The sequence below is a fragment of the Myxine glutinosa genome, chromosome 1 (genome assembly GCF_964187855.1).
Source record: "Myxine glutinosa chromosome 1, kmMyxGlut1.1, whole genome shotgun sequence".
Taxonomy (NCBI): domain Eukaryota; kingdom Metazoa; phylum Chordata; class Myxini; order Myxiniformes; family Myxinidae; genus Myxine; species Myxine glutinosa.
This window is the reverse complement of record NC_136261.1, coordinates 291,734,800-291,756,141: the sequence shown is the minus strand read 5'-3', so window position 1 is coordinate 291,756,141 and position 21,342 is coordinate 291,734,800. Positions and strand designations below refer to the sequence as shown.

General features: G+C 44.5%; 1 protein-coding gene and 1 long non-coding RNA gene across 2 annotated transcripts in view; both read right to left on the bottom strand.

Annotated features, from left to right (window-relative positions):
- Nucleotides 1-17,131, bottom strand: part of LOC137419449 (uncharacterized) — an 81,776-nt gene extending 64,645 nt beyond the window's left edge. The window contains exon 1 of the long non-coding RNA XR_010982883.2: nt 17,073-17,131. This is a non-coding gene — a long non-coding RNA (uncharacterized LOC137419449). The remainder of the gene's footprint in view (nt 1-17,072) is intronic.
- Nucleotides 17,132-20,524: 3,393 nt separating this feature from the next.
- Nucleotides 20,525-21,342, bottom strand: part of LOC137438932 (protein Wnt-5b-like) — an 8,695-nt gene continuing 7,877 nt past the window's right edge. Inside the window, exon 5 of the mRNA XM_068134416.2 lies at nt 20,525-21,342. This exon is cut by the window's right edge and continues 414 nt beyond it. Within this exon, the coding sequence (XP_067990517.2) occupies nt 21,298-21,342 (45 nt within the window). The 3' untranslated portion in view covers nt 20,525-21,297.

The following is a 21,342-nucleotide window of genomic DNA, read 5'->3' as shown; positions in this document are numbered from 1 at the left end:
TTATTATTATTGGTATTATTATAAATTATTATTACACTATATTATGACACGTTTTCTCGGCGACAGAAACACCGATACATTTTAAATTTCACAGGGTTGTTACAAGTCGTGAGATCTATTGTGTATCCTCCAACAATGCTGATTGTTCTAAAGACTTGGTGGCCATGGCATTTTGAACACTTTAAAAATGATTCAAAGATCTTCTCGAAAACTGCTGAGCCGATCAATACGAAACTTCAGATGCATCATTTCAAGCTTGAGAGGTATCTCTATAAAAAGTAAAGATGGTTGCCACGGACTCAGAAGAATTGAGCATTTTTTTGACATTGGTAAGTGAGTGGATTTTGATGAAGAAACCAAGCATGTACCAGAGATGTCAATAAGTCACTTGAGCCAACAGAGTGATTCATCAAAGTCTGTGCTGTCCTTCAGATGGGTGTTAAACGGGCGTCCTATCTGCCAGCATCTGTTGGTGGACGTTAAAGATCCAAAGGTGTCCTTGGTGAAGAGTAGGAGAACTGGCACCCTGAACAAGTCACAAATTCTTGCCCTAACCAGCAGATGGCATTGCATCAGCAGCACAGCCATGCTCTCAGCCAATTATGCTATCCTGCAATCTTGAACTGCATACGAATGAACGAACAAACTTGAGCCAAGCCTCAATTAAGTCAAGTCTTTGAGGGCAAGTCTCAAGTTTATGAAGGCAAATCTCAAGTCAAGTCTCAAGTCTTTGACGGCAAGTCTCAAGTCACATCTCAAATTCTTGAGGGCAAATTTCAAGTTTTTGAGGGCAAGTCTCAAGTCACATCTCAAGTCTTTGAGGGCTAGTCTCAAGTCAAGTATCAAGTCTTTGAGGACATGTCTTAAGTCAAGTCGCAAGTATTTGAGGATAAGTCTAAAGTCAAGCCTCAAGTCTTTGAGGGCAAGTCTCAAGTCTTTGAGGGCAAGTCTCAAGTCTTTGAGGGCAAGTCTCAAGTCATGTCTCAAGTCTTTGAGGGATAGTCTCAAGTCAAGTCTCAAGTCTTGGAGGACAAGTCTTAAGTCAAGTCTCAAGTCTTTGAAGGCAAGTCTCAAGTCATGTCTCAAATCTTTGAGGGCTAGTCTCAAGTCAAGTCTCAAGTCTTTGAGGACAAGTCTGAAGTCAAGTCTCAAGTTTTTGATGATAAGTCTAAAGTCAAGCCTCAAGTCTTTGAGGGCAAGTCTCAAGTCTTTGAGGGCAAGTCTCAAGTCATGTCTCAAGTCTTTGAGGGCAAGTCTCAAGTCATGTCTCAAGTCTTGGAGTTCAAGTCTCAAGTCATGTCTCAAGTCTTGGAGGACAAGTCTCAAGTCAAGTCTCAAGTCTTTGAAGGCAAGTCTCACGTTTTTGAAGGCAAGTCTCACGTTTTTGAAGGCAAGTCTCAAGTCACATCTCAAATCTTTGAGGGCAAGTCTTAAGTCAAGTCTCAAGTATTTGAGGATAAGTCTAAAGTCAAGCCTCAAGTCTTTGAGGGCGTCTCGTCTTTTTTAAATTTTTTTATTTATTGTATACAACATCGAGGCTCGTGAAAGAGCTAACATTAATCACACACAAGTCAAACCGACACACAAAACACAAAAAACAAGGGGAGCGGCAGACAAGATGGGGAGAGAGGGGGAAGGACACAAACACAACATTTGAGAGCAGGGACATCGGGAGGACTTGGGGGAGGTGGGAGAGGTATAAAACATATGAACACTGCAAGGACTCTGGGGTGAATTAGCGGGGGTAGAAAAGATCAAGGTTTTGGATGGGGGAAGATAAGAGATGGTGGTGAACAGCTGTTTTAAAGAGCTGGAGGGAGGAGTGGGATTGAAGGGAGTGGGGGAGTTTGTTCCAGAGGCGGGAGAAAAGGGGAATGAAAGAGTGAAGGTGAGCAGAGAGCCTAGATTTTGGCAGTTTAACCATAAGAGGGTTGCAGGCAGATCTTATGCGACCTGAAGGAATATTGGGGGGACAGAGCACAGAGAGAGCTGGAGGAGCAAGGCCGGAGAGGTGTCGGTAGAAGACAGAAAGACCACCAACCTGCCTGCGGTGAGTGAGTGAAAGGCCCTCGGAGTTAACTTCATCGCAGGAGATTCCAATGATTCTGAAAATCTTTGGCCTCAACAGCGTGAAGCGGAGCTAGGTGTGAGGCAGGAGCACCAGCCCAGAGGGGGGAACAGTATTCCATTGAGCTGCGGATGAAAGCCTTGTATGTGGTGAGGAGCTCAGGTGTGCCAAGGAAGGACTTCGCACGATGGAGGATGCCCAGTTGGCGACTGGCTTTGGAGGCCAGCTTGGAAATGTAGTTTTCCCAAGAAAGATCATGGCAGATAGTGAGACCCAAAAGCTTGAGCGACCGAACTTCTTGGAGAGGATTGTTGAGAAAGTAGATGGGAGGGTTTTCCAGTCGGTCCTTTCGGAGAGACATTGTAAGTGTGTGAGATTTGTCAGGATTGAAAGACATGTTCCACTTGTTTGACCAGTCTGTCATTTTGTCCAGGTCTGCAGAGAGTGAGGAGGCTGCAGACTGCCGATCTGAGGGATGAGGAATGGAGCGGTAGATAGTGGAGTCATCAGCAAAGGGAAAGAGAGGATTTTCCAAAGAGTCAGAGAGATCATTGATGAAGACCAGAAATAGCACAGGACCCAGAATACTACCTTGGGGAACTCCAGCCAGAACAGGAAGGGGAGATGAGAGAAATCCATTCAGGGCCACACGTTGCCTATGACCAGAGAGGAAATCCGCAAGCCATGAGTGGAGTTTTCCATGGATACCATAGGAGGAGAGTTTGGTGAGCAGAGCTGGGTGCCAGACTGTATCGAAGGCACATGATATGTCAAGTGAGACAGCTCTGATTTCCTGTTTGGCATTGAGGACCTCCATCCTTTGTTGAGACAGCAGAAGCAACATGTCCAGAGAAGAATGACCTGGTCTGAATCCAAATTGATGATCAGAGATCAAGCCATTGGAGCAGAGGAAGGATTTGATTTCCAAAGCAATGATGGATTCCATGACTTTGCTGATAATTGGAAGCAGGCTGATTAGTCTGTAGTTGCAAGGATCTGTTTTTGCACCTTTTTTGTGTAAAGCGGTAATGTTTGCTGATTTCCAAGATGCTGGCAGATGACCTTGAGCAAAAGAGAGGGTGAACAGATCATAGAGAGGGTGAGATAGAGCGGCAGAGCAGGATTTTAGGACCCGTGGGCTGATGCCGTCTGGTCCAATTGCAGAATCAGAGTCGAGGTTTGATAAAAACTTCTCCACCTTGTCATGAGAGATGGACACAGAGTCCAGGAGCAGTTGGGTTCGACTGGGAAAGGTGGGAACAGAGACAGATGGGTTTGGGAGACAAGATTTTGAGGCAAACACAGAGTTGAGGCATTCGGCTTTGTCACGTGCGGTGTCAACTGTGTAGCCATTTGAGGTAAGGGAGGGGATGGAGGGGGAACAAACACCAGAAACGGATTTGACCAGACGCCACCAGGATTTGGAGGAAGGAGACAGGTGTGAGAGTTCAATCTTGAGTGTGGAGAGTTAGTGCTTCCTGGCACTCCTGAGGGGAGACACACACTTGTTTTGAGCTTGGTGGAAGGAACTGAGATTGCTTTCAGTTGGATTTGCCTTCCAAGAGGCAAAAGCAAGTTGTTTCAGGGCAACTGCCTCACCACAAGATTCAGTGTACCATGGACAGGAGGAAGGGTAAGACAACTGAAGACGAGATGGGATAAATCTGTGCATGAGAGAGAGCAGTTTGCTTTGGAAGAATTCCCAGGAAGAATTGCTGTCAGAGGCAGTAGAGATGGGAGACCAGTCCAGATGATTGATGGCTGCTTGCAGACCGTGCCAGTCGGCCTGAGTGAAATGCCAGACTCGTCGGCGCTGAGGAGGCTCTCTGAGAATGGCCAGAGAGATGTCCTCTTTAACAAGCACATGATCAGAAGAACCGATTGGAGCAGAAGAAGAGCAGCAGACATTTGCAGGGAAGTTAGTCATAACCAAGTCCAGAAGAGAAGATACTCCATTGACTGAGATCCGGGTCGGGAAATTGACAGATTGTGTCAGTCCCAATGAGTCGCAGAAGTCCTTTGCTGAGGTGCCATGGCTGGTGAGAGATGAACCCACACCCAGCCAGCTGGCATGATGACAGTTGAAGTCGCCACATATGAGGAAGAGAGAGAGTTTGGATGAGTTGATATAAGTTGGTCCATGTTGTCCGACAGCGAAATGTAAATGGAGTCATCACTGTTTGGAGGACGGTACAGAACACATATGAACAAAAGGTGGGAGCGGAGAGGAAGCCGTAGCCAGAGGTACTCCTGGGGGTGGGGTGGAGAGAGGGCAGTGCAGGGAGAGTTAGGAAGAGAGTTTTTGATAAAGATAGCCACCCCACCACCAGGACGAGGCTCAGGTCTATCGTACCGGAGGAGGGAGTAACCAGGAAGAGATATTAAGGAATCAGAGACATCTTGAAGGAGGAAAGTTTATGTTAAGCAGATCAAGTCTGGATTGTCAGAAGCAACCTGAATGGAGAGATCAATCAGGTTTGAGCGAAGGCCCCGGATGTTTGAGGTCCATACCGTTAATGAGGAGAGAGGGGGAGCATCGGGTGCAGGACAGGGGAGGGGAGGGGTAGGGTCAGATGAAGGGTGAGAGGGGGAGGTAGGAAGAGCAGTTGATAGTGTGTCAGAGATTACAGAAGAGTTACAAGAAAGGGAAGGATGAGGAGGACGAAAGGTTTGATGGTGATGGGATGAGGCATAGTGAGGGGTTGTTTGAGGGGGGGGGCAGGAAAGTAGAAGGTTGGGGGAGGTGGAGGTATGAGATAGAAGGGAGATGAATTGGGGAGGAGGCAGCTTTGAGAAGGAGGTGGGAGGAGGGAGAATTTGGGAGGGATGGTTGGGGGGGGAGATTTGAAGGGGAGGGGTTGGGGGAGAGTTTTGAATGGGAGGGGCAAGGGGGGAGTTTAGGAGGGGAAGGGCAAGGGGGGTGTTTAGGAGGGGAGGGGCAAGGGGGAGTTTAGGAGGGGAGGGGCAAGGGGGGAGATTTGGAAGGGAGGGGCAAGGGGGGAGATTTGGAGGGGAGGGGCAAGGGGGTGTTAAGGAGGGGAGGGGCAAGGGGGGAGTTTAGGAGGGGAGGGGCAAGGGGGGAGATTTGGAGGGGAGGGGCAAGGGGGGAGTTTAGAAAGTGGATGATTAATGAAAGATGAACATTTATAACAAATTGGGTTTGTTGTTATTTTCAAGTTAGCGATTCGTTTAAGAACGATGGAGGAGGGGTGAAATGAATGAGAATTTAGAGCATGGAGTGATTTGGAATCATAAGAGATTGTATATTTTTTTGAAATGGAATGAGTTGAAGAGGAAATTGAAAGGAGCCTTTTAAATAGGAAGAAAAACAGCGTGTTGTAATATACGACTGAATAAAACACTCCAGGGGAAAGTTTAAACATATTTAAACAGAACCGTGAAGAACAATCTTATATTCACAAAAATACCAATGGGGAGAGGGAGCCTAGATGGATGACCACGAGTCACTTGAACAGGGCAAAAGGTGGAAGGCAAGGGGAAAATGGGGGCGGGGTGAGACAGCGCACGTGGGCAGAGGCAAAAGCACACGATGGGACAAAAGCACACGAGGAGAAAGGGAAATTAAAAAAATTGGGGGGGGGGGGCTGTGGGGGTTACAACGTTAGACAAATAGTAGATGTTCGGTGAAGTTTGGGGGAGAAGGAAAAATAAAAAATCCTAGCAAAACCAGCGAAGGAAGAAACAAACTTCGACGGGGGAAGCCTGAGGCTGCAAGGCCTCACACGCTGCGCGGCAAACAAACGATTAATTTATGAAAGATATACACCGAGAAACATCCAAGGGACACACTATAAGTTCACACGCCGAAAGCTAAAATACAGTTTCGACAAAATACAATTGTGAACAGACTTAACTTTGAAAACGTGGAGACCGTGTGGAGCTTAGAAAATTTGTGACGTCGTCTCGAGATCTCGCGAGACTTTGAGGGCAAGTCTCAAGTCATGTATCAAGTCTTTGAGGGCAAGTCTCAAGTCATGTATCAAGTCTTTGAGGGCAAGTCTCAAGTCATGTCTCAAGTCAAGTCTCAAGTCTTGGAGGACAAGTCTTAAGTCAAGTCTCAAGTCTTTGAAGGCAAGTCTCACGTTTTTGAAGGCAAGTCTCACGTTTTTGAAGGCAAGTCTCACGTTTTTGAAGGCAGGTCTCAAGTCATGTCTCAAATCTTTGAGGGCAAGTTTCAGGTTTTTGAGGGCAAGTCTCAAGTCATGTCACAGGTCTTTGAGGGCAAGTCTCAAGTCACATCTCAAATCTTTGAGGGCAAGTTTCAAGTCATGTCCCCAGCCTTTGAGGGCAAGTCTCAAGTCTTTGAGGACAAGTCTCAAGTCTTTGAGGGCAAGTCTCAAGTCTTTGAGGGCAAGTCTCAAGTCATGTCTCAAGTCTTTGAGGGCAAGTCTCAAGTCATGTCTCAAGTCTTTGAGGGATAGTCTCAAGTCAAGTCTCAAGTCTTGGAGGACAAGTCTTTGAAGGCAAGTCTCAGGTCTTTGAAGGCAAGTCTAACGTTTTTTAAGGCAAGTCTCACGTTTTTGAAGGCAAGTCTCAAGTCATGTCTCAAATCTTTGAGGGCAAGTCTCCGGTTTTTGAGGGCAAGTCTCAAGTCATGTCTCAGATCTTTGAGGGCAAGTCTCAAGTCACATCTCAAATCTTTGAGGGCAAGTTTCAAGTCATGTCCCCAGTCTTTGAGGGCATGTCTCAAGTCAAGTCTCAAGTCTTTGAGGACAAGTCTTAAGTCAAGTCTCACGTCTTTGAGGACAAGTTTAAAGTCAAGTCTCACGTTTTTGAGGGTAAGTCTCAAGTCATGTCTCAAGTCTTTGAAGGCAAATCTCAAGTCTTTGAGGGCAAGTCTTTGAAGGCAAGTCTCAAGTCTTTGAGGGCAAGTCGCAAGTCTTTGAGGGCAAGTCTTAAGTCAAGTCTCAAGGCAAGTCTCAAGTCTTTGAGGACTAAGTCTTTGAGGGCAATTTTTAAGTCATTGTAGTTTTACTTTTATTTATGCCAAATCATATATTTATTTACAAACACTGTAGGACAATCTATCAAAGAATTAAAACACAGAGATTCACTTATTGCAATGTATTTTCTGAAAAGGTGTTTAACTCAAGTTTTTATTTGTCAACTCTCTGCCGCTCCATTCCTCTTCCCTCAGATCGCCTCAGACTCTCTGCCGCTCCATTCCTCTTCCCTCAGATCGGCAGTCTGCTGCCTCCTCACTCTCTGAAGACCTGGACAAAATCACAGACTGGTCAAACAAGTGGAACATGTCTTTCAATCCTGACAAATCTCACACTCTTACTATGTCTCTCCGAAAAGATCGACTGGACAACCCTCCCATCTACTTTCTCAACAATCCTCTCCAAGAAGTTCTGTCGCTCAAGATTTTGGGTCTCACTATCTGCCATGATCTTTCTTGGGAAAACCACATTTCCAAGCTAGCCTCCAAAGCCAGTCGCCGACTGGGCATCCTCCGTCGTGCGAAGTCCTTCCTCGGCACACCTGAGCTCCTCACCACATACAAGGCTTTCATCCGCAGCTCAATGGAATACTGTTCTCCCCTATGGGCCGGTGCTCCTGCCTCACACCTAGCTCGGCTTCACGCTGTTGAAACCAAAGCTTTCAGAATTATTGGAATCTCCCGCGATGAAGCTATCTCTGAGGGCCTTTCACTCACTCACCGCAGGCAGGTAGGTGGTCTTTCTGTCTTCTACCGACTCCTCTCCGGCCTTGCACCCCCAGCTCTCTCTGTGCTCTGTCCCCCAAATATTCCTACAGGTCGCACAAGATCTGCCAGCAACCCTCTGATGGTTAAACTGCCGAAATCTCGGCTCTCCGCTCACCTTCACTCTTTCATTCCTCTTTTCTCCCGCCTCTGGAACAAACTCCCTCACTCCCTTCAATCCCACTCCTCCCTCCAGGTCTTTAAAACAGCTGTTCACCACCATCTCTTATCTTCCCCCATCCAAAACCTTGATCTTTTCTACCCCCGCTAATTCACCCCAGATCCACCTTGTTTGAAATTCCAACTTCTTTCCTGGAAGTCCTGGCAGTGTCCATATGTTTTATACCTCTCCCACTGCCCCCTTCCCACGCCCCCCCCCCCCCCCAAAGCCCTCGCCCTCTCTCAGATCTCTCGATGTCTCCATGTCTCTCGGTCCCTGCTCTCAAATGTTGTGTTTGTGTCCTTCCCCCTCTCTCCCCATCTTGTCTACCGCTCCCTATGTTATATGTTTTATGTGTCGGTCTGTCTTTCTGTGTGTTCATGTGATTAATGTTCGCTCTTTCACGAGCCTCGATATTGTATACAAAAAAAAAAAAAAAAAAAAAAAAAAAATAACTTCACACAGTGGACATTTTTTGTTGTGTTCCCAACAAAAATTTATTTATGTTAAATTTACTTCTCATATCTTGTGTAACATATGGACACGAGACTACTCAGTACCCTCAGCCTATGTATAAATGGTTTGCACGTACAACCAAAGCATTCAATGTGGAACAGGAAAGGAGATTTTAAAATAATATTACCTCCGCTACTGAAGGTGGATGTAGGTTATGATTTCACCTGTCTGTTTGTCTGTTTGTTTGGCTGTGGGCAATATATCTCAAAAAGTTGTGGACGGATTTGGACGAGATTTGGCAGAGAGGTAGCGTGTGTGACAAGGACGAAATGATTAGATTTTTGTGAAGATCCGGATCCGGATCAGATAATTTTTAAAGTCATTCTTCACCATTGAGAGATTGGGACAAAAACAATATGTAGCAGGATATCTCAAAAAGTTGTGGACGGATTTGGATGAAACTTGATGGAGAGGTTGCATATGTGAGAAGGAAGAAATGATTCAATTTTGGTGAAGATCTGAATCTGGATTTGGATCAGAGAATTTTTAAAGATATCTTTCACCATTGAGTGATAGAGCTAAAATCGATATCTCAAAAAGTTATGGACGGATTCAGACGAAACTTGGTGGACAGGTTGGGTGTGTAACAAGGACGAAGCAGTTCCATTTTGATGAAAATCTGAATATGGATTCAGATAGGAGAGTTGTTTAATTTTTAAGTTATTCTTCACCATTGAGAAATCAGGCAAAAAGCGATTATTTCACATGATATATATAAAAATGTTATGGACGAGTTATGACTAAACTTGGTGGACGAGTTGGTTTGGTGACAAAAACAAGCCGATTAGATTTTGGTTCAGGTCCGAATCCAGATCCGGCCTATCAGTGGATACAAAACATAAACTGTTCATCCTGGCGGAGGTATGAGCACTACCGAGTGCCTTTCTAGTTTACTTGTATATTTATTACGTACGTTAAAACGAAACATACAACTTATTAACTTCAGTTGTCTTTTAACACTCTGTGCTTTTTTTATGTTTTACTTTTTGAAAAGATAAGTCATGATACAACTTATAATTATTGACGAAATGGAAATAATCCAAGTCAACTGACATATTTCAATCATCGCAAAATATGTTTTGTTGCGTCGGGACGTGCACGAGGTTACCGATCAGGGGCCACGTTTTCCCAGCACGAATGTTGATGGTTTGAATAAAGTTGTTTCCCACGTTGGTAAGACCAGTGCTGGGCTCTTGGACATGGTGTGCTATGTGCTGTCTGGAGAGTGGACATTCCCTTTAACCTTAGTGGAGGTGAACGGTATGCAACCTGCCGGCTGTGACCTGTGAGTGCTGGCACTGTGAACATGTACACCTACTGGGAATATGTCGTTATTGACCGAACCGCTCATGCCCACGACTGACAATAATTACTCCCGCCAGGGAGTAATGCATTCGATCCCGTGTGTGTGTGTGTGTGTGTGTGTGTGTGTGTGTGTGTGTGTGTGTGTGTGTGTTCGTGAACAATATATCTGGAGAAGTTCTGAACGGACTTGGATGAAAGTTGGTGGGATGATTGCCCTTGGGATAAGGAAGCATTGATTAGTTTTTGGTGAAGCTCAGGATATTATTCCGGATCCAGGAATTTTTTGAAGGATTGTTTACCATTGGAAGATAGGGCTAGTTTTTTTTAACATTATGTTCTATATACTCTATATTTAACATTGTGATATGAAAATAGTTTTCATATTTGTTGTAAATGTAGTTTAAACTCGTGGTTATGCGTTAGAGCGGTGTATTTTGTTAGCAGCGTCGTCTTCAGGGTTCTTTTTATTTATTTTTTATTTCTAATAAAGACATATTCTGTCATTTTAAAACCACCAAATTGTGTATTAGGTTTCCCCGTTTCATACAATGTATCGTTTGATACGTATAATGGTTTAAAACTGTTTTTTTGTTGTTTGTTTTTTTATCTCAGAAGAGATATCAACATTTACCTCAGCGAATGTCAATCGCGGTGTCAGTATTTGATGAACTTATAAAGACTTAGGTGACTTATAAGTGTGACAAGCATGTGTACGGGATTCTTCCCAGAAGAATGAGTGGTCGCATTAGTAGTGGGGGGGCCAATGTTTTCCCGTTGAATTCAAATGTTAATTTGTGGACACTGGTTGGGTTGTCTTTAGGGATGATAGAAGTTGTAGAAAAAATATGTCTCCATTTTTTTCAAGTTCTTTATAGCGGCCATTTTGGATTATCAAAATGGCGTTTGTTGAAAACCGAAATTGTCATTATCTTGGCTTCTAAATGACCTAGAGTGTTAATTTTGGTGTCCAAATGTACATATTTGCGGATACTTAATCCAATAAACACACATTTATACACCTACATATGATCAAAAGGGTTCTTATGGCAGCCATCTTGGATTTTCACGCACTTATGCCAACACATATATATATTTTTTTCCATCATTTTCACTTCTAAATCACATAAAGGCTGGACTTTAGTGTTCAAATGTACACTTATAATGTCTTTGTGCAATATTTTTAGTTGGCAGTGTTCATTGTTACATTGAAGGATCTCCATCCTCCTCATCATCAGTGTTATCGATTCCCATGGGGCGCTCCTGACCCGTGTTACCACACACCTCTTCATCTGCCCCACACATACACATCTCAGAACAGTTGAGATGCTGAGACCTGCATGAGCAGTGAGACATGCATTGGGTCTTCTTGCAGTTACATTTGATTAGATGTGTGATGGCAGCTGGGGCTGGAGGGTCCTTGGTTGTGATGGGCACCAGCTGATCTCCTTCTGCTCTCCATCCATGTTCTGTTGGTTGTGGAAGCTGGGGGTCCGGTACATCAGCCTGATGCCACACCATGGCCTGGAAATGTGCACGAGCAATGGCTTCATGTAAAGCTCCCCGTGTTGGTGGCAGCTTCTGTGCCTCTAGCTGTTTCTTGGTAAACAGTCTCCACCTCAGCTTGCCCACATCCACAACTGTAGTACGAGGCTCATACAGCTGGCATACAAATGCCTCAATGTCACTTTCTGTGTCAGCTCTCAGCTCCTCAGAGGCCCCAAGGTCATGAAACGCAGATACCACCTCAACAGAGCACCTATTGAGGGCTTGCCAACATGTGAGCTTTCCCTTGCCGGCAAACCGACCAGTCTGGTCTGCTCCCATGAATGCATGGAATCCTGGTAGGGCTGCAGCCTTCCTGACACCAAGTTCATGTACTATTGGTTCCAGTGAGATTTGCCTCTTCTTGTTCCCCACACCCGTGATGAAGTATGTGTCTTTGCATAGTTCATGGTACCGGTGGAGTGCTAGGATGAATACATCAGTATCAGGTGACTGAATGTACAGCTGTGTTGCACCTCTTCGGACGGCATCTAGACTGTGAAGAAAGATCCTCGTATCAGCCTCCTCCTGGGAGCTACGGAGATGCTGTACATCCATGCAGTTGGAGAAGACATCCTGCCTTGAAGTGACGATGAAGACCTTGGTAGTCCCCTCAAAGTGACACAGAGCTTTCTTTGCCAGATAGACAGTTAGCTCATCTTTGGTGTTGGTGTGCGACAGGAACTGTTTTGCTGTCAGTTTCCCAATCGGGGTGCTGTCTTGAACGTGGTAAGCAGTGGGCGGCTTGCCACCTTGGCGCCTCTCCCGTGTGGCCTCTTTCAGTGAATTTGGCAGATCATATCGGTCAAACACGAGGTGGACTTCATCATACCCGTTGGTCTTGCAGTCCAGTGTTGCATTGAAATGGCCAGCCCACTGGGCACATGTTTTGACCCATTGTGGCTTACCCATTGCTTGCACTAATGCCATGCCGTCTATGACAGTCACCTTCTTGGGAGGGGGTGGAGTATGTTCAGGATTGTCGTCGTCTGGCTGCTGACCAGTGCCAGTTGACTTCTTGGGTAGATCTTCTAGGATGCCCATGAGCTTGCTTTTGTCTGTGCATGGTAGTAGTGTCCCAGCCATTGCAAAGAGGGTTCGTGGAAGCGCGGTGAATTCATATTGACCTATGGCATCCTTCAAGTTGATCTCTGGTCGTGAGCGGGCCACGATCAGCATGCGCGCAAACAGTGACCTGTCGTCTTTCAGCTCTACAACCTTGTCTGCCAGTTTGTGCTTCACAGCTTTCCTGGCACTCTTCCACATCTTCAGTTTGACCTTTCCCATTCTGGCCCAAAGGTTGATTTCATTTGTGTTGATGCGCTCTGCAACAAACGTGTTATACGCTTTCTGACCAATCTCATCTTGGTTGCAGACATCCTTCTGTACTTCAGCTGGCATCACCACCTTGGTGATGATAGTCGTCAGGTCTTCACCCTCATGCGTCATGGGATTCATGGACTCTCTGATCACATTCTTCAGTCGACGAATGCTGTCTTCCTGCCGAGCCCAGACTGTGGTTGATAGGTCGTGGTGCTCCTTGCGTGTAGCTGATTGTGAGCCAGCCATCTGACGGGCTTCTTCAGCAAGCCTACTCAGCTCTGGTGCTGTCAGAAAGAACCTTTCGCGGGCACTGGCATTCTGGGTAATGCCCACAATACCCCCTGTCACCTTCATGATCCTGTTGATGTGCTCCAGTGCATGGTCCACACCTACAGCACAGAAGGGGATTTCATTCTTATGGACACTGAAGTTCCCATCCATGAACTCTTGGTAGATCCCTGGATCTGTCATCTTCAGGGCCTTCATCTCTGCAAGGTACCGGGGAGTCAGCCTGGCATATTTCTGTTTGTCATGTGCAAAGAAGTATATGCACATCTCATCCAGTGAAGACAGGTGAAGCTCAAATTGTCCATCACGGGTGGCACGGATGAATGTGTATATCAGCATTATCATCCGCATGTAGCGTCGCACAAACTTGAACAGTGGACTCTTGGCTTCTTTCCTCTCATCAAACTTTGCCATGGCCTCCAGGACTTCGTTTGACTCGAGGACAGCTAGCATGTTGTTCTGCGCGCTTGTCATCTCCTCTCGGTTGTGTAGATGACAGCTCTGGGCAACCTGTTGTGCTGACTGGGTACATGGGCCCCTCAGATGGGGATGCTCTTGGAAGAATTCGTCCACATAGAGGTCGAAGAGGGCTTGGACAGTGGTGATGTGGGCCTCCAAAGCCCTCTTCATGTGCTTGGCTTCCAGTATTTGTCTGGTCGTTGTTGGGCCATAGATATCAGCCTCAGACCAAGCCTCGTCAAGACCACTGTCCTCTATGGCATTCCCAGCAGCCCTCAGTGCAGCCATCACAGTGTGCATCTCCCCTAGTCGCAGTACCCACTTGCCTTTGCAGTCATCTCTGGTCATCTCCAGCTGTTTGGCTCGCTCATACAGGGCCATGTCTAAGGTGATCACTGTCTTCCTATCGGGACCCATGACCATGCAGTTGATTTGCTGTGTCTGTTTCAAGACTGTTATCAGTGTTTGCCATTCATGGGCTGGTGCTGCTACCAATGGCAGGGCGTTGACCTCTGTCAGAGGCTTCGAAGAGGAGAGCAGTGAGTTGTAGGCTGTCCAAGTTGGGATATCGTGATGCTTGATCCTACTGCCAGGTGGTTGTTTTGGATCGTGGACGAGTGACCCAACAGGGTCAGCATGCTGGGGTTCTGCAGCTTGCAGCTGGTCATCTGGTGGGATGATGTCGTCTTGTACGTCCTCAGCTTCAGCTGTTCGCATGATTGTGCGTGAAAGTAGCCACACTGTGTCCGTCGCAGAGTACGGCTTGGTGACATCTGGGTTTGACCGTGTCTTGAAGCTATACGTGGTACCTGTGGCAGATTGTTTGTTTGGTGCTTGGCAAGGAACAAAGTCTGGAGCAGTCAGAACCTTGAGTGAGCGGTGTCTGGCCTTTCGGTCATGTAGTGTCAGTGTTCTATGTTCATCTGTGGAGGGTGCATATTCCCGTCGTTGGTAGAGTGCCCAGGCTGTAGCATGGAGTGTCCGCTTCCCATCAGGTGTGTCTTCATTGAAGTCACTGTTGTCCACTGCAAAGAAGACAAACGTCCCTATGCGCATGGTTCTTGGAAAGTATACACCCTGTTCTGTCGTAGACTCTATGACTGAGTTGGCCAGCTGTGTCTCCAACCGCAAGATCCGACTATAATCAACAGACAGACCGAACCCATGCAGGAAATCCAGAAGCTTCTTGTTTCTGGTGGACTGATGGACTACAATGGCAACGGCAAGCTGCTGTGGCCATTCTAAGCGATGGCGGAATGGTGCATCTGGCTCTTTGGGCTTGTACGTGACTTGGCGTTTTGACTTGTAGCCGTACATGATGTTCTGACTGATGGTTATAACATCTCGATGAATAGTGGCTGAGCGCATAGTCTCTGGCTCAATGCTCGTGGCTGGTCCTTCCAGTAGCCAGCGGAGGAAAGCATAGAGTACTTTGGGTACATGCTTTTCAGCATCATCAGTGTTCATTTCTCCTTCAAATTGCCATGGGTGCTTGTTCTGACAAGCAATGGCACTGCGGAGAACAGAGGCACTCTCAAACAGTTGTTCGATGTTTTTTTCATTTGTCTTCGTCATTGCATCTTCGACAGCTGCATCACGCACGGCAGTGGAGAATACACAGTCTGACTCGTTTCGACGTTTTGGTTTCATGAAGTGAACGTCATCAATGTGAGAGTTGATTTTCTCCTTCATGCCTTGGGTAGTAGGTGATGGGACATTGTGCACACCATTATTGTCAAGAATCCTGGAGTAAACCGACTTCAGGTCAGACATGTTGAGAATTTCACCAGCTTGGAGTAGAGAGCGAACAAGGCTGACAAACTCAATGTCTGCGGCTATTTTGATAACATTAGTTTCTTGCAGTATGTGTTCTTTGTCATCACTTGATGTCCCACTCTTGGGAGCACGTTGGACATTCTGCACCCAGCATGGGAGATGATACTTGACGTCGATCGCATGAGCATCATGTGCACTGATGGCAGCACTCAGCTGAACTTTCCACTTGTGATTGCTGCCTTCTTCAACAGCTTTCTTCAGCTGTTTACCTGCGTTGAACGTGCATACAACATGTACACTTTCCTTAGTGACCTCTTGACAGAAGAAACAAAGGTCTCTGTTGAATGGAGTTGATGATGAACGTGTGAAGCGAAGAGTCTCGTCTTGCGTAGAACCTGAGGTACTTGCAGCGGCAGGTGCAGAAGAAGGACGTCCACACCTCTTATGAAGATGCTGGGTGTCGCCATGTTCGCAGGCTTTCTGGTGGCGAACTCTAGCACGCTCCAGGTGAGCAGTGTTGCATGTAGATCCATAACATGCCCGGTGCCACTTTGCTTTATTGTTCCTCAAGTCAGTGGCAGTGAAACAGCTTAATCGTTCGCTGATCTGTTTGAAGTCGGCATCACCATATCGTGCCCTCTCCTGGATGAACTGGAGAAACTTTGCATATGAGCCCAGTGCTGGCTCAGTAACTAGTGCACCTTGGGGATCCTGGCACTGAATGCAAAGTGTGAAATCAGTTTCTTTCTTGGTTTTCTTGCTTTTTGGCTCCATCATAGCTCAGGGTCACGAATCTGGAACATACAAATAACAAATAACAATTAAGATAGATGTGCATTAAGTTAGATTTTGGACACTGGTTCGGCTGTGCCATAAAAACCTATTTTTATCCCTTGTAGGTTATTAAAGAAGGTTTCATTCAATTCTCTATCCCCAAAAATGTACAACTGGACACCAGAATCGAAACTCTAGGTCATTTAGAAGCCAAGATAATGGAATTTTACGTTTTCGACATCCGCCATTTTGAAAATCCAAAATGGCCGCCATAAAGAACTTGAAACAATTGGAGACATATTTTTTCTAGAACTTATATCATCCCTAAAGACAGCCCAACCAGTGTCCAAAAATTAACAAGCAATTTCACCGGGCATTTCAATCTGCTACATTGGCCCCCCCACTATAGCTTGTACGACTTAAAATGAGCGAGTTTTGTTTTGACGTTTGGGCCAGTTTTACATGTTGTATCCCTAAGGAATGAAACGAACGTTTTTCTGGCTTACAATTTTATTTGAAGTCACACATGCCTCAAAATACACTCACTTATATAGAATTGAACGCTGAATCCGAAAATGCAAGTGAAATTGCCTTGTTTTTTTAACATTATCTTCTATATATTCTAAATATATATCTGTGCAGTGTCTGTCTTGTGTTGTCTTGTCTTGTGTTGTCAGTGAACTGCTCCCTCAAACTTTTGTGAAATCGTACTATTCCAACTTGACCCACAGCGGGAGTATGCGCTCTACTGAGTGGCGTTCTAGTTTACTCCGTTTTAATTTGATGTTTATTCAACGATTATTTTCCGAACATTGTCAACAAGTCATTATGCACTCCGAATCACAAGCAAGTCACAAATCCGAGTCTCAAATAAATTTTGTTGAGTCTGAGTCGCCGTCGAGGTTAGAGGTCATATTGATTATGACTCGTCCTGAACTCTCCCTTCACAACCAAGATGGCGTCCATAGCAACATATCCCATGTATCTTTCCATTGCATCAAAGACACTAAATATTGCCTCTTTTGACAAGAAAAGAAACTGCTTTTTAATATAGAAATGTAATCTCTAATGTCAGCAAAAATTAAGTGATCTAAGTGGGCGGCAAAAGAAGTCAAAAATTGGATATAAAATACCTTAAATGGTGATTTATCTGCTGTGGAGAGAAGAGAAACTGACGTTTCGGGCCTTACCCTTATCAGAAGAAAAGAGACTTCCGCAAATGACGTCATCACTGACGTACTGAGCATGGGGGACGCGCCGATTGGACTGAGGTGTGCACATCATGTGTTATGTATTTCTCAGGGTGAAAGGTCATGAGTGAGTGTTGGTGGTGAGGAGAGGAAGAAGAACAGGTCACTTTAGCATTAGCATCATTAGCATTAGAACCGTTACCCACAATTGTACCGTTACCCACAATCATACGTATCCAATAAAATCCATCATCATTCGTATCCAATATTCGTATCCAATATTCGTATCCAATATTCGTATCATCATTCGTATCCAATAAAATCCATCATCATCATCATCATCATCATCATATGTATCATCATACGTATCCAATAAAATCCATCATCATACGTATCCAATATTCGTATCCAATATTCGTATCATCATTCGTATCCAATAAAATCCATCATCATCATCATCATCATCATCATCATCATCATCATACGTATCATCATACGTATCCAATAAAATCCATCATCATTCGTATCCATCATCATTCGTATCCCATAAAATCCATCATCATTCGTATCCATCATCATACGTATCCAATAAAAGATCAAGACGTGAACCAAACAATTTTTACCTTCGCAAAAGCGGAAGGTTATGTTTTGATCGCTGTGTATTTATTTGTATGTCTGTGTGTGTGTGTGTATGTTATTCGCATAACTCAAAAAGTATTCAACCGAATTGCATGAAATTTGGTGGGATGATTGGTTATTATACGGGACACATTTGATTAGATTTTGGGAGCAATCGGGTCAAAGGTCAAGGTCAAGGTCACGAAAAGGTCAAAATCGTATTTTTACCAAGTACAGAACAGTAGCTGCGGCGAAGGTATGCGCTCTACCGAGTGCCCGTTCTAGTTTGTCATAATATTATAAGCCTCTACTGGAGTGGCATGATAACTGATAGGTAACAAATGTGCTCGACTCTGTAGCTTTCTAGTTGGTTTGTTTTGCGATGGAAAAGGGTCAGACTATTATGAACCAGTGGCCTTTCAGGCAAGTGTTGGTCAAGGAGAGCACCATCCTTCAGAAGGGAGGATAATCCAGAGGGATATAGTGTAAAGCATTTCGCTAGCATTTGCTTTGGACACTAAAGACCACATGTTACCATTTTGAGTCGGTCATTGTCTGCTTCACCAGATTCGAAACTCCTGCAATCAATACAAATGTAACCCAATAAACCTCAATCTATAGGGAGAGCAACTCAAGGAGTGATGCAAGCAGTACAACAAATTTCAGAATTACCATGATTGCCACAAAATGGCTTCCGCCTGAGTCACACTGACCATACTACTTGTGACGTAACTTGATGTCATACACTATATCCTTTTAATTGAAAATATCTTCTGTGGCTAACAAACAAAGCACAACTTTTACTTCATTTTAAACTTTTTATAATCCAAAGCAACATTTGGAGCAAATCTCGTGATGAAGATTGCAGATATAAGTGAGTCCACACTGACAAGGTAGTTTGCTTTTATTGATGAAAAGGTTGTGCTTTTGTGTTTTATTCTCTCAAAAAGCAGGTGAAAAGGTTTTGCTGCCAGGAGGTGATTGTATACAGCTTCGTAAAACATACAATATTGCTACCACAGGTATTGAAGAAATTCACGTCATAAGATACGACCAACTGTCCAAGAAACGCCATTTTTTATTATATATCTATATATATATATATATATATATATATATATATATATATATATATATATATATATATATATATATATATATATATATATATATATGTATATATATATATATATACATATATATATATATGTATATATATATATATATATATATATATATATATATATATATATATATATATATATATATATATATATATATACCCATATACAGACTTGGCATTTAATATGGAATATATATTTTTTCTTGACTTGGGTTTACTTTCTTAACTCAGTATATCAATCTGGTGAGTTTCTTTTACACTTTGGTGATTTATTTGTTAAAAGAACCATGTCACTGATTGTCTGTCGCAGAAAGAAGTCAACAACAGGATTATATCACAGGTGGCGTGGCAAAATGTACGGACAAGTGCATTTGATGATTGGCTTCACAGTCGGGTATACAAGGGTTGTTGCGTTCTGTATTAGTGGAAAACAACTGCTGCATGTCTCCAAAAGTTATTGCCGCTTCCACTGGAGATGGTCCATCAACTCGACAATGCTGTTTGTCATGGAGTGGTGGCTTTACGAAATTACGGCATGAAACAGCGTGCTATTGCTCGGCAGTATGGCATCACTCAAGGTCAGGTGTCAAAGATCCTGAAACGAAATGCTCAAAGGGGTGTCCCTACTCCAATACCGAGGCCAGGACGTCCCCGCAGAACCACAAGGAGGGATGATCGCCAGCTGCACCGGTTAGTCCGCAATGGCCGTACCAAGTCAGCTAATCGGCTTAGGGCTGAGTGGCAGCAACTGACAAATGTGCCTGTATCCAGAAGGCTAGTTAACCAACGACTGGTTCAAGCAGGCTATCGTGCCAGGTGTCCCCTGAGAAAGCCACGCCTGACGAGACAACACCACCTGCGCCGATTGCAGTGGGCCAGAGAGCACCGTCAATGGCAGCCAGGACACTGGAATCACGTGATCTTCAGTGACGAGTCTAGATTTCTGGTCTATCGTCAAGATGGCCGCGTCCGAATGCACAGACAAGTGCATGAAGCCTACAACAAAGATTGTTTAGTGCCAAGAGTCCAAGCTGGAAGTGGTGGGGTGACCGTTTAGGCTGCTTTTCATGCAGGGGGCAAAACTGACCTGGTTGTTCTAAATGGAAACCTGAACCAGTTCAAGTACAGGGCCATTCTAGAAGAAACATTGCTTCCATTTGCTCGTGCAGCCTTTCGAGGAAACTTTGTCTTCCAAGATGACAATGCACGGCCTCATCGTGCTCGCATGATCCAACACTTTCTTGCTGACCATGGTGTAGAGCATATGGAGTGGCCTGCCATGTCCCCGGATATGAATCCGATAGCGAACTTGTGGGCAGAATTATCGCGTCAAATCGACCACTTGGACCAGCAGCCGACCTCTGTGCGTGAATTGCAGCAGGCTATTGTCACTGCATGGCAAGCGATTCCTGTCCAAACCTTGGCAAATCTCATGAACAGCATGCCTCAACGTGTGCATGCTCTCCTGAATGCTCGTGGGGGCTACACGAAGTACTGAACTGTAATTTTACTGTCCGTAATCCCAGTCGTAATTTAACTTTTGTTTTTGTTAAAAAAAATTTTGGCTAATGTGCAAAATAAAGAGATACATCTGGAAAACGTACAGAAGTTTAACACAGTACTGTCCATGAATTGAGTTCGATATCAGTTTACATCACTTTCAAGGATCAATTTATTTGTTTCGAAATGTCAAATGTGGTTTTTGTTTCTTTTAAAGGTCACATTAACAAAATCTAGAATAATTTCAACATAATTCCAATGAACTTTTGGTTCTAAGACATCTTGAAAAGTAAGTTCACCCCAACAAAAAAAATATTCCATATTAAATGCCAAGTCTGTACATACAAATACATATACATATACATACGAGTATATAGTACTTTTATACTGAAAAATGTTTTTGAAAAAAGCCCTGGTATTTCTTGGACTGTGGTAAGTATCTTGTTCTAAGAACATTTTGAACATCCCACCTACTTGAATCTCAAAACATTATATGCTTTCTTTCCAAAAATCACACGTGTGTGCCCTGCTCTTGTGCTCTTTCTTGCTCTTTCTTTCTCTGTCTCTGTCTCTGTCTCTGTGTCTCTCTCTCTCTCTCTCTCTCTCTCTCTCTCTCTCTCTCTCTCTCTCTCGCACACACACACACACACACACACACACACACACACACACACACACACACACACACACACACACACACACACACACAATTAACCAATCACGGCAAGCACACAGCCCCCAAAAACTATCACACCAAATATAAATAAGTTACGCGTTCAGTATATTAAAAAGAAATCCTCGAAATGTTCAGTTAGGGCAAGGGGAAGGGGTGTGGGAGTTATCACAATGATTATAAAGAACTCCAAACATCCTCTGGTATAACATTGTGCATTATGATGTCTTTGTATTGTTCCCTTGTGCATTTAGTCACTTGCACACAAAGCGGTCGTAAGTGCGTGAGCATTGCTTGCA